Source organism: Parus major, chromosome 21 (assembly GCF_001522545.3).
Source record: "Parus major isolate Abel chromosome 21, Parus_major1.1, whole genome shotgun sequence".
Lineage (NCBI taxonomy): Eukaryota > Metazoa > Chordata > Aves > Passeriformes > Paridae > Parus > Parus major.
Window position 1 is genome coordinate 3,056,492 of NC_031789.1, and position 14,105 is coordinate 3,070,596.

General features: G+C 38.0%; 1 protein-coding gene across 3 annotated transcripts in view; it reads left to right on the forward strand.

Moving 5' to 3' along the window:
* The window catches only part of PRDM2 (PR/SET domain 2), a 66,893-nt gene that overhangs the window by 31,038 nt on the left and 21,750 nt on the right, over positions 1–14,105 (forward strand). For 2 of the 3 annotated variants that reach the window (XM_015648364.3, XM_015648366.1), the window contains exon 7: positions 13,320–13,430. In XM_015648364.3, coding sequence (XP_015503850.1) covers positions 13,320–13,430 — 111 coding nt within the window. Of the gene's footprint in view, positions 1–10,116; positions 10,846–13,319; positions 13,431–14,105 lie in introns of those variants that run through there. The other variant, XM_033519196.1, reaches the window with a different exon arrangement.

Here is a 14,105-nt window from a genome sequence, read left to right on the forward strand (position 1 = left end):
CAGAATAAAAATTCTTAGATTTTTTGGTAACTCAGATTCTAAAGTGTTCTGTATTTTTTTTCATACTTTTGCATTTTTAGGCGCACTTCCTTAGACAGTTTTTCTCAAGTTAAAAAAGTAAAATATATCTAGACCACAGTTGTGGCATTTCCCAGCAAATTTGCTAACACTGTCTTCAGTTATATAATCCACAGTGGGAAGTGAAATAAGGCACCAGGCAGCTTTCTATTATTAATCAATTTTGTTTTCAATTGATCAGGATTGGCTTTGAAGCAAGAAGTGACCTGGAAAAAATGCAGCTTGATATTTCACTCCTATTTAAAAAAAAAAATAATCCACTACATTTGGAAACTATTCTCTTCCTTTCTTAGTAAATACTTTTTTAATTTTCCTGAAAATAAGTTAAAAGTTACTAAGATGCTGTTGAAATACCAATTTCCTTGTAGAAATATTTTATTATTTGGGGATTTTCCAAGACTTTCTTGACCATTTTCTTCTGATTCATAGAATTGTTTAAACGCTTCCGTGGAGAAGATGTGGAGAAAATTTGGTGATTGCTGTTTCAGGGAAGAGTTTTGAGATAGATTGGGAGGATTTGTTCCAAAATAGGAGGGGGATGAATTCCTGCAGAATAGAATAGAAACAGTTTTCCAGAGAGAAACAAGTACTTTTGGTTTTTATTCCTTCAAGTATTTTGTCGTCTAGAGTTGTCCTGTTGCTTATAGACTATAAGAGAACAAACTCAATGATTTACATCTCATTAAATCTGGGTGACTTTTTCCCACATGAATAATCCTTTCTTGAACTGATTTGTGTTCCCTCACATTAAGTCAAGGCTTTACCAGCCACTGTTGCTCTTTCTATGGTTTCCTGACCCTCCTGTGCAATCTCCCACTTCAGTGTTTGTTTCCCAGTGGAGATTCTGGGGTTTATGGTAGATGAAAGGTAAAGTCAGTTATTGACTTCCAGTGTATTCTTATTTTTATTTGACTCCTGCTTGAACCAACTTTTTATTTAGAAAAGGCTCTAAGTTCTTGTAATGAGAGTTTTCTGTACCTCTTAATAATTTCTGCTGCCTTTCTCTAAATGTTTGGGGATTTTTTGTGCCTCATCTTTTCAAAACCATACAATCAGAATTATTATGAATAATGTTGTTTCATTAAGTGTACTAAACTTTTTTATTGCAATTTACCATAATTTTGCATTGACCATTTATTTTACTTGCATTATTTACAGGGAATGTCTTATACAGAGGGTTTATCTGCAGATGCCCTGTGTAATTTATTATGCAGTGGTGAACAAGCACATTTAACTTCAGGAGTGTGCACACAAAGTTCTGATAGCTGCTTTATTCATGGAAAAACATACAGATTCCATTTGAGTGTGTGGCTGGGAGTTCTGTAATTGAGATCTCCTGCAGAAGGTAACTTGTGTTTGTCAACTCCGTGAAGATTCTCACATCACTGCATTACAAATCTGCAAAATAACAAGGTTTTATATTTTATTTCTTAACTGGTTTGTATATTTTTTTAATGAACAGAAATGTAAACTATTTGTAAGACTAGGGTATATTTATTTTTTTCAATCTGTCAAAGCTTCCAATTTATTTTGTCATTCCTTCTAAGAGCCTCAGACAGATTGACAGGAATGACTTTGTTCTGAAGAATTCTCACCGGCCTACACTTGCTGTGTTGAGCTCCTCAAGGAAATGTTACAGCAGACTGACATTCTGCTCAGGTTTATTATCAGTTATTGAAACAAAACTCAGTGGTATTTCAGCATTTGTAGCTAAGAAAGTAGGCAAGTTTCCAGAAGTGTTTACTTACCTTTTATACACCAATCACCTGGAAAATCACAATGTTTATTTGGATCACCAATGCCTGAGAGTTATTTAGGTTGAAGCTTTCTGAGCACTTAGGAGCTTACCAGCTGTTAAGAGTTAATTCTGTTGTTAGACTTTGTTATCAGAGTTCTGTGAGAGCTTTTGATTGACTGTGATTAATGCTGCAGAACTTCAGAGAGGCACTGTTATTAATGTGCTGATTGACATAAAGTTATTCTAGTGAGAGTATTATAATAGCTGAAAATCCATCATCTTGATTATTATTGCTGCAAAATGCCATGGAAATGAGTAGTCAGCTATACATTATTCTAACTCTTGTTGAGAACCAGATGCATCACTCGAGTCTCCTCAGATACAGATCTCGTTTTGTTTGGCAGTCCATCAGAAACAATTTGACTGTTGAATGGGAAAGGCCTGGTGTTTGTAAAAGTGACTCGATTCATAGAAATTTGGGGAAATTTTCTCAGGCATCACCATTATTCAGGGCTGAGTCCAATGCAAACTTCTGTATGTTGCTGCCAGTAAAACTGCAGAGAGTGGAGATAGTGAGCAGTGGTGTGAAGCAGCTCAGTGCAGTGATAGCTGACCTGTCCAGCTGGGGATTGGGATCAGAATGTTCAAACACCCACCTTTGCCATCACTGGATCCTCAGCCAAGTCCTGCAGTTGTCTTGGGCTTTTCCCAAGAGTTGGTCTTACCAAGTGGCAGTGAGCTGAGGGAAAAATGGACTTTCCTGCCAAGTGTTCCAAGTTGCAGGTAAAGAGCAGCGAGTCCAGTGTTTCTGATCTTACAGAGCCTTGTCAGGGATTGCAAAAACAAAATGGACTTTGTGCTGAAACTCAGCTCATAGCTCCCAAATCCTGAACTGTTCAATGTCACCCTCCACTCTCCCCACTCAGATACCAGAGCTGGTTTTATTTTCTGGTTCCTTACCTGCAAATTAAATTGTCCAAATTATGTTACAGTGACATTTTATTTCTATAGTCTGTTTTAGTTGGTGTTTTCTGCTATAAACAGGTGTGTGCAAAAAAACTTCTAGTTTTAACTCATTTAGATCAAATTGCACTTCCATCTTGCCTGCAGCAGTTAAGTGAGCAGAAGACAAGTACATTTGTGCTCTGAGATTTGTTTTCACTGTTTGAAAAATGGAAGAAGCTGCTGTTCCCTTTAATGGCTTCATGAGCCTTTGACCTTTCTTGGTGTCACAAATGAAGCACACAGCAATTTGCTCTTGTCTGGTTTGGGGCATATTATAAATTTAGATCTTCTGTTGTCAGTCTTGTTAAACATGAGCACCAACTGTTGCCGTTGTCCTGCAGCACAGTCCTTTTGAGAAATGGACTGATTGGGCAACTGGAGGATTACAGTTCCTTTGGAAATATAATTCAGTGTATCTCATGTTATCAGAGAAGGCTGACAAGCGTTTCTCTAAGAAAGTATCAGTGGCTGTGGCTGAAATGAATGAAGCACTTTGTTTCACCAAGGAAGTGAAGCAAATCTTCCACAATTTCCCAGCAGATAAAAATTATTTGGTGACTGTATTGTACATTAAAATGATGAGTTTACATGGTAATATTTATCCTCCTTTATCTACTTCTGTAAATGACCTGCTGTGGTATTGTGCAGTATGACCTTGGACTTGTCACTTTGAAGCTGGTAGGAGATGAGTCTTTACAAATTTAACAAATACAGAGAAGCAGAGTTTTCATGCTGCAAATATGTTTTGACAGGAGCTGGTTATTAACAGTTAATGTTCTTTGTTGGGTTGGAGATCCAGTAGAGAAGATGCTGTAATATTTTTAATGGGGACTGATGGAAAAACACTGCATACTTACCAGTGGGTAGTTGGTTGTACTGAAGAAATACAGTAAAGGAAAGAAATTTGGAAATGGATGTGAAAGATCTGGTGAAAAATACATTGTAAAACACAAAGGGGTGATTTTACTGGGAATACTTACTGGAGAAAAATTTCTGAGAAGTGACATGTTGCAGATGTGGTGAACATAAATGGCATGATAAATTTGAATAAAATGAATAACAGGACAAATTTGAGTGACTGTAAATTAAAATATTGACCTTGTGCAATTCTGAGGGGTTTAATTTTATCCGTGGCAGCTTGAGCATGGTGGTAGCTCTGTCCAGATCCTGCATCTGTGAGAGACTTTGCTCTTGTTTCCTCAGCGGTGGGGACTCCTGTTACAGTAATCCCAGGGCTCCTGTTGGACACAAAGGCAGCCCTGTTTCCTGGCAATTGTAGCCTTTGTACAGCTGTGTTCTCCAGGCAAAGCCATCGCCCCTGTCTGGGCAAACGTTTGGATCAGTGGCTCAGGTTTGGTTTTCCATGCAGTGACAGCTTTTCATGTCTGGCGTAGAGAGGCAAATTTGCTCTGGAAAGGCAGACACCACCTTGATCAGCTGTGTAAAAAGGGCTTTTGGGTGTGCAGTGGACTCAATAGTCCTTTTTTTCTATTATTTTTTTAAAAAATGTCACTTATTTGTGTGACTGCTGTTGGGTTGGAACATACCTGGTTTGTCAAACAGCAGAATAAAATGGCAGGTAAAGGCCTAAGTAGTTACTTTTGAAGATAACTTAGCTAAAACCCCAGATATTTTTGATGTAATCCTCTCAAATATGTTCAGTGATCCAAATAGAGCCATAACAAATATTTGAGTTATTTATTACAGATAAAGGCAGACTGATTTAGTAGTGAGCATTTTAAACTTGCTGGTACAAGTAGTTGTGTGAGGGCTTTCATTTGCATTACCTTGTAAATGCTGCTGTCAAAATAGGAGGTATTTCTAATTATCTGAGAGTAACAGATATCATTTCACAAACATTTTGGAGGAAGCTCTAGTGACTAGAAGCAACATTTTCTGGGCTTAAATAAAAGCTCTGATTGGTTAAAGCAGAGATTTAAATTTAGACATTTTCTGTGTTAAATACACAATTTGGGTGCTCTATTTTTAACTGAATTTTATATAAAAAAACTGGCTAAATATAGAGAACAGTTATTTCTGGAAAGTGTGTGTGCCAGCTGACATTTCTCTTGCTGCTGCTTTTGTCTTAATACTTAGCAAAACAAAAGCTCATGGAATAGAAGTAGAGAGGAGAGAATGTTCATCATGTTTTCTGTCCTGGGCTGGCTGTGGGAGCTGTGGCAGCCGTGGAGCAACTTGCTAGGAATTTGTACTGAATTGTGTGATCACTGAAAAGTGATTAGGGAGGGTGGGAGGCACAAACACGCCAGGAGCTGGAGTGATTGGGAAAGTTTAGAGAAAGTTTGGTCACATATTTGTGTCCCCTTTCTACTGTTTTAGAAACACTGGCGTAAGGGCAGAAATAACATTTTCAAATCTTGCTTGGATAAAAACTCTACATATAATTATTTATACTTAATTGTTCCATCACAGCTCTTGTGTGGGTTAAAATTGCATGGAATTAAACCCTTGTTTGCCATGCCATGTAATTGTTGGGTGACATTCTCTACTACTTAAGTCATTATAAGTAAGTCTTGTAGTCTATAAACTTAAGACTTCCTGGGATATGCACTCAGGTTAGTCAGAACGTGTTGGGGATTGGAATGAGATGCTGCAAGGGTGGATGGCATACTGTGACAGGTGATATAAACCGGTTTTGTCTCTTGTCTGCTACAGAGTTTTGGTACATAACTTAATTAACAAAATGTAACTTGTATGATGAAGCCTGATAGCTCATGGTTCAGCTTGTGGGGATTGCTGTAATGCTACACATTTAACACGGGCATCCCACTCAGAATTTTTCACCAGTTTTTAAAAATCTGTTCATTTGAAATTTATCAAGTGTCAAATTTTCTAGGATCACAAACTCCATATATTGGCTGTATATTCACTCCTGCTTTTTGCAAACTGTTGGGTCATTTCTTTTTCTTGGCAAGGCACACCAGTGGTGCCATCCTCACATTTCGTGTACTGACTACCATAATTCCAGGAGTTTGTGGTGAGACACAGTAACATGATCTTCAGTGCTATCATTAAAGTGGAGACTTTGCCAAACATTTGCAGAAATTGGTGTTTTAAATAGCCCAGCTCAGAATTTTCTTATGCTTTCCATGGCAACAAGTTCATCTGTTATGCAAATGTCACGTTAACAGTCTGTCAGTGCATGGCTCTGTTTCTTTCCTGCAAAGGGTCTGTGTAGTGCTCAGTACAAATAGTCTCATGCACAGTTTGGTGTGTGTACCTCTGTCTTCAGCTGTCCTGAAACACCTTCCCAAGGTGAGACTTCATTGCCCCTTTTATATTGTGGATGAAAAATGTAGTGATTAAAATGTAGTCTTTGTGAGCAAAGTGATGGTTAATGGGTAGCAATAGGCTTATACAACAGGCAGTTTGGTATTAATAGAATTGCTGTGAAGTTTGGCTTCCTCTTTCTCCTGCTCCTACTGGGTAAGCTTGAAAGTGGCTTTTTATGGAAGAGGAGATGCAAGTTCTGCTGGAAAAAATTACAGAGAAACCTTTGCTCACTGCATTTGCCCATAACCTGTAGATAATTCACAAGAATTTTCCATTTTTTCTGTACTATAGAACTGTACGTATTCTGCCTCTCCAGCTTTAATATTATTTGATACAGTAGGTCTGGGCAGATTGACAGTACAGAACCATGATCTTCTGCAGCTCTGAAATATTCATGTGGTTCTCAGGAGCTGGAGGTTAAAATTCTGTTGCGATTGTTTTTGCACAGCTCGTGTCAGTTTTAGTTTCATTTGCTTAACAATACCTGAAGTGATGCCTACACAAACTAGTTGTTGTAAGTTGTACACTCCACCAAATACTTAATTGATGACAGATTGAAGAAAACAGGGTAATAAAAGCATTTACATTTTGCCTTTTTCTGCAGGTTTTCATACCTACCTGACAGCATTGCTGAAATAGGCCTCTTAATGATACTGTGTGTGGAACCATTCACATTTAATAGACATCCCTTTTAATGAGGTGTTTGTTTCCAAAATTGATATGTGGCTTGAATTTTACCCTTAGACTTGCTGGAATATGATTAAAAATGTGCTGGCTTTGCATTTAAAATTTTCAGTTTTAGAAAGATACAGTACTGAAAATAGAAGTTTTCATGTGTATGTGCCCACCACTGCTTGGGATGATCAGTAACCGAAGTGGGAAATGCTCCTAGTACAGCATATCTGTCTGACACTGACAAAGAAATAAAAATTAAAAGCTTTTCCTGGCTTGTAGGGGAAAAAAAATTATCACCAAAGGTGTTTTGTGGCATCATTGGAATTTCTGAGCTGTGGGCTCTCAGGAAGCCTGTGTTTGGGTTTTGTAGCCTGTTTTGTTGCCAGTAAAAAGGTGTTTTTCTGTAGCTCCTGTAGGCAGCAGTTTCATGTGTTGTTTCATTTGAAGTTGGGAGCTTTAGGGTTCCAAAGCCATTCTCTCCCCAGGTAATGAGTGTGTCTGTTCAGAGGTACTTGGAGTTCCTCAGCTAAGCTTGCTGGAATCCTTTCAAAGCAGTACTTCAATGCAAGTACTCAAAAGGAACTTTGATATATTGTTGTATTAACAGTAATATTGTGGAAGAAATATTGGAAGTCGATGTTACAGCATTTAAGCAATGTTTGTTTAAATAAGGCAGAATTGTTGAGGCTTTTTCTTTCAAGGTTGCAATCTTTTTTACTCTTAGCCTAATATTAGGCTTTTTACTATTTCTACTCTTCCTTTTTCTCCAGTAATTTGCAGTGTGACATTTTGAACCTCAGCTATCCTAGATCACTTAAAACTTTGGACAGCAATTTAAAGAAGATTTAATTGGCACAGTCTATGAGCTGGTAGATGCTGTGGGTGAGACACTGAGCCAGGTGCTGGAGCTGTAAGGCTGCAGTGCTGGATGGGCAGCAGTGACCCTGTGCTGTCTCCTCTGAAATGTGGCTCTTGGCTTAGATACTGGAATAAAATATTTGCATAACTTTGTGGGTTTGAGGTCATATTTTTGACAAATTTCTCTAATCCCCTTGATTATATGAATAAACCTCATATACATTCATTTTACATATATATATATATATAAAATATATATATCAAGCTTATTGTGCTTACCAACTTCCCGAAACCTTAGGAGATCTTGGCTGTCTCAGTGGCTCAGAGCAGCCCTTAACACACAGCTATGTTGCCCTTTATTTAGCCAGGTGGTGTTTGATTTGACTTTGCTGTGTAAGCAGGTGCTGGTAGAGAATAATGATTTTGTGAATAATGAAAAAACTAAAAAAAAAGAACAAAAACAAAACCAAAAACCAAACACAAACAAAAAGCAAAGCAAAGTCACTTAAATGCAAACAGAGGAATTGAGATTGAATATTGAAAGAATAGCCTTAGTATTCACATCTTAATAATGAACATTTTGAATTAAACAGCATTTTTTGGTGTCTAGTTACCTTACTAATTAATCAGTTCAACTTATTAAATGTGTAGGGTCTTTAACACCCATGTGCTGTGCCATTCACAGTTGGACAAGATTCTAAGAAGTCACTGCAACATGTTTCTGCATTTTGTTGTGCTCTTCCAGCCAACACAACTTGGATTTAATTTTTTGAAGCAATTTATGCTGTTCTTTTGGATATTGCATTCTGTGTGTGAAAAGGCATTCATGTGTTCTAGCCTGTCTGCAGAACAAACAACCACTCAGATTTTTACTGATGCCTGAAGGCTTAAGGAATTTATTTTGAAAAACATGACATCAACCAACATTCTGGATCCAGAAACAGATGAATGCTGGTCCACAGCAAGCTGTTTCTCAAATTAAAATTCAAGTTGAAGCAGTATGTTAAAATTCATTAATCAAAAGAATATGGAAATGATTGTGCAGTTGTTTTCTGCTGAATTTTCCAAAATAGTGTTTTAGCTTGAATATTCACTTAATCTTTATTCTGTTCTGTTTAATGCCAAAGTACAGATTTTTTTTCAGTAGGAGAAAATAATTAGAAGTTGTTTTATAGAACAGTAGCAGCTATGGCATGGAGTTGATGCAGACTTCAATCTCAACCAGTTCCAAAGAGTTAACTGGTGAGTTTGTTGTTGCACTCATTCACATTAAACTGTGTCTTTCCCCTTCAGCCACAGCCTTGCCAAGTGTTGCCCGTGTCTGTGCCCTAAGAATTCTTTTCAGAGGATCTCTGAGGGAGCTTCTCCACTGTCTTCCAGGAGACTTGAGATTTGGGCAGGTTTCTGTGGTATTTTTCAGCAGAGCACACATGGGGGAAGGTCTGGGTGTGTTACTGGAGTGCTGTTAGTTGTTGGCTACAGATCTCAAAGAAGTAAAAGTAATTTCATCTCATACCAATTATTCCTTTCCCTTATTAACCCAAGATTTTTGGGGAGGCAAATGTCCACATTCTGTATTTCTAGAAGAGATTGAAGCAGTTTTTGATCTCAGGTGTGAGTGTCCTTCTTACTTTGTGATCTTAACTGTGAACATACTTGGTGCTGCAGTAGAATGTTATTAAAGACAATGGCATCTTGTACAGTTGAGCAATATTTAATTATAGAGTTCAGCTGCAAGTGTATGGAAAGACTGTGTTAAACATCTTCCCTCCCAGCTTCTGAGTGTGCTTATTCCATCCCACCAGAAAAAACTCAGTGGTTCAATAGTCCCATTAGTAGTTTGGTCAACAACAAAAGTCTGAGCACAGCGAACTGTAGGTTCTTCAGAGGTGTCTTGGTTTTATCAATAAAATGAAATATGGGCAAATAAAAATTACTTCTCTCTTGCACTGTTACTCTGTTGAACTCCTCCAAAATCAGTGGGAGTACTGATGACCTGGACATTGGCAGTAGCATGAGTTCTCCTGTGCCTGTTGGAATGTTATAAAGGGATTGTAAAGTTGTCAAGGCTGAGCTATCTTACAGCAGAAGTGGAGAGGAGAAAAAAAGGAACCCTACTGAAAGTTGCAAGACAAATTTCAAATTGAATTCCTCTTTCGATCTTCATCACTACAGACAAGTTCCTACTTTCCATCTGTTTATTTCATTCATTTTCCTTTGCATCTTTCTTTTACAATTCCTCTAAAGCACATACACATATATTAAGTTCTGCCCTTCATTTATTCTTTTGTCATTGTTTCCATTTCACTTTCCCTGTGTTTCATTCCTGTATCTTTCTTGTTTAGACCAAGTGGAGGATCCAGCTGGCCGTAACAGCCATGTAGGACCCTTCAGGAACCTGATGGTAAGTGCACGTGTGTACTTATACTCAGGCTTCCACCAGGTTCTGTGTTCAGAGGCATTTCCCCCCTCCTGCAGGCTTCTCTTCATTCCTGACCTCTGAAACAATAGGAAAACTAAGGGATAGGCCTTGGACTACTCATTGATACCCTTTATATCCAGTAGTAGGTTGTGTTTTATTGGAAATCTGCAGGTAGAAAATTATGCAAATCTTTCAGTTTTATATGGATTTCAAAAGCACTTTGAGAACTCATGGGAGAGTCTATCAACAGCTGTTAAATGTCCTCAAAAGTTCCTGAACTCCAGATATATGAAAGCTGGAAGAGCATATCAGTGAAGTATCATCTATACTCTGTTCTTAAATTCTTTTCCTGGACATGTGCTGTTGAATGGTCAGGACCATGAAATTGTGCATCTGGACCAGTCATTGTCATATTTGAGTATAGTGAATTCTTTGAACCTTCTCAAAGAAAGCTGCCACCTAGAAGATGAACAAACTAAAGCTGGTAAAGGAGATCATCTACAAAGGTTTGGTGTCTCTCATTGATGTGTGTCAGGAATTGATCTAACACATCTGAAATGTTGTCCGTGCACAAGAGGTTTGCTCACTGTTCAGAGGAAGGGTGAGTCAGGTGCCGGATGAATCCTCTCTTCAAATGCACCGGTGCTTAAAGGCCAAGAACTTGAAACATCTCCAGCTGTATCATGGAGCAGGTTACATCATGAGCAAGTTGCATCTCTTTTTTAGGACTGGCGAGAGAACTTGCAAATGATCTGCTTTCCATCAGTAGCATAAGGTATGTGACATAAGTACCTTGATTTTGTGTGAAAATCTTGCTATTTTAGTGATTTTTCAGATTATAATTGGATTTGAGGTACTATAAATTTTATATTCTCTAACTGGATGACACTTTGAAACATATCCACATGCTTTAGCACTTGGGATTTGTGTTGGTGCCTTTTTATACTTTACCTCACCCTTGAAAGAGCACAGTATATTGTCAGTATTGTTAGAAAAAAAGAATTATTTTGGTCTTGGTTTGAAGGCTCTGACAGTAACCTGTTGTTATGCTGAAATTCAGGGCTGCTGTAGAGTCAGATGCAGAATTATCCTGTGACTTCATCTGCAATACATTGGATGCTGCAATCCATGTGGGGGGAAAGTGGCTCTGAGCATGGGCCACGTTTGGCAGGTTAGAGGGGCCTGTGCACCATCCTTTTCATTCTTGTTTCCAGTCTCACCTGATGAGAGAGATGAATCAAGAATTTTGTTGGGTTTAGGTCATGATACTGATATAGTGGTCCTCAGATAAGTGGTCTGCAAAAATGTTGAGAATTCTTATGGTTCTAGGAATTAGGTGTGATTTGTTATGTCACTAATAATGTGTATTGTGATGCAAGTTTGATTCCTAGGAATGTGTGGAAAACTTACATTTCCACCTTTTCCCTAGAAGTGGAACTGTTGGATTGTGTTACTGTACATTTCCAGAGCAATTTCAAGTGACTTGGGAGATACTTCTGGAAACTGCTTTGATATCCTTCATATTCAGATCTTGGTAGTGCTTGTTGTAATTGTGAACATTAGAGGTGCTGATAATAAAAAAATAGTGTTCACATTGAGCATTGAGTAGCCTGTCAGGTAAAGAAAGATGTGCTTAAACTTCCTTTTGCCTATGTGAACACTCAAATAAATATGTGCTAAATCTTCTGATGCAGGTGTTTGGTATAAAAGCAAAATTGAATGCTGCATTGTTCAAACAAACCAGTATTGGTCTTTTATGGCAGCTTAGACATGGGCATCATGACAATAATTGAGTATATTAAGGGAAAATTGCTAGTTCACTTTGGGAAGGATGCATGTGTCTTTTCCAAAGGTGACAAAAATTCAGTCTGAGTGACTATTGTCGGGTTATAAGATTAGAATCTGTTAAATAAAAAGGGTTGTTATATACATTAAATTGAAACACATTGGAATTTGGGGATGGCCTATGAAATCTGAACTCCTTGAGAGGAAATACAGATAATTATTTAAATAGAATGTTCAAATCAAAACAAATGTTTCCTTTTAAAGCTGAGGCTGTCTGAGCTGTTCTCTTGTGGGGGTGTGCGTGCTTGGAACGTCTCAGTTTGAACAGTGGAGCATCTTTTAAAAAGACATTTCGTTTCTTGGCTCAGGATGTGAAAAATATTTTCAAGGGGTAAAAAGGAGGAATTTGTTGACAGGGCTGTGACGTGGAAGAATGTGCTTCTAACTAGGAAATGGATTTAGCTCTGCAATGGACATTTCTGATTAGAGGGAACGGGCAGTTTGTTATAAAGCAGCATTTTGTCTGTTAGAGGGGGCAAAGGAGGAATTTGGATTGCTACTTCTGGACAGTTCTTCCAAAGGGTTGTGTGTAGAACCGTGGAGTTTCAGTGGTGTTTTCTGTATTCTGTGTGGAGAGTACAGTCTGCAATTCAGTGAATCAGAAAACCATAAACTTTCATTTGTTATTACACACTCTTTATCATAGTTTCTGTGTGTTGTAGGCCTGCCTCTGTAAGATTAATGGTAAAAATTAGTAGTGCTTTGTAGTGCAGTGGAAAATGAAGTTTTCAGTGTGTTTACATCTTAGAGTACTGGTCAGCTCTTTGCATATAATGCCATTTTGTGTTCATCATACTCTGCAACTAATGCTGCTTCATTTTGCTAACAGGAATTGATAACTTGTATGTGGTGTTTGTGTCAGGACCCAATGAAATGCTGTCATGGTTTGCTGTTACCCAGTTCCATCTCATTTGGGTATACTGCCTTTGCCATGTTGGTCAGGCTCATGCTGCTTTCAGTCTTCTCATGATGTCATTACATTTATCATCATTCAGAATGTTTATACAACTAGGATAAACCTCTGTGGGTTTCTACTTTGTACGGTCTTCCAATTAACATTAAGGGTTAATAGTATGAAGAGATTTTCTATTTTCCATATACTTCTGTGAGATACAGGAGTTTATTTGCCATATTAAAGCGTTGGGCAGCTGCATGATGTGAGGTGCTTAACCCTGCACAGGCAGTTTGGTCTTGCTTTGAAAGTGAGGAAAGTATTTCAGTGTCTGAAGTTTTTTACCTGAATTCTGTCCCCCTAATCAATCATTTGTATTCCTCAGGAAGGTAGGGTGTCTACAAGAGTTTGTTATACTCCAGACAAGAAAACCAAAAGGGTTTAAATCATCCACTCATATATGACAAATAACAATTGTTGAACAGGAGTAATAAATGCTTTTTTCTCCCCAGGAAAGAAGAAGACTCAGGAAAGTAAAAACAAGGGAAAGAAGGCAACAGATACAAAACAGAAAAAGACTGATTTGGATTCTACTTCTGCAGATATGAGGGATTCTAAGGAGGGTGAGTTCTCAAGTGTCTTATTTTTTCCTTCTGTTTATCTTTTTGAATCAAAGGATGCTTGTCATGTTTAGTACATTAGTAGGTTATCTTATTGTAGCAAAGTGAACATGTTTATATTGTTTACCCCAATTGCTTTACTAGTTAGGAACTTGGCTATTAGAAACATGTCATTAAACATACAGCTCTGACCACAAGAAAAACTAATGTGCTGCAAAATATAGACATAAACTCCTTAGAAGATAATAGCAGAGCAAAGTCCTTATTCTAGTGTCTTTGGAGCTTAGTTACATGGTCATTATTTATTGCTAATTAACAAAGTCAATACCAAGGGGGAAAAAATACAGTATTAATTATTTTGACCCGTAACTCTTCTGTCCCTTCCCTGTGTTGTCCCTTCTGCTTGCACAACACTTGCACCACTGTTCAGATGTCTTATGGCCCAGCTAAGGAATGGAGAAGGATTTTTTGCTCTATAATGTACCCACTTAGGCAACATTGTGAGGATTGGCAGCAAAGGTGTTTTTCTTGGATCATCACAGAATAACAGAACATTTTGGGCTGGAAGGGACCTTAAAGCTTATTTTCTTCAGCAATGGATATACCTGAGAACAGATAGGTAGGAGTTGCATGCAGACGTGAAAACATCTATCCACAGGAGAAAATAAAGGAGAAGTG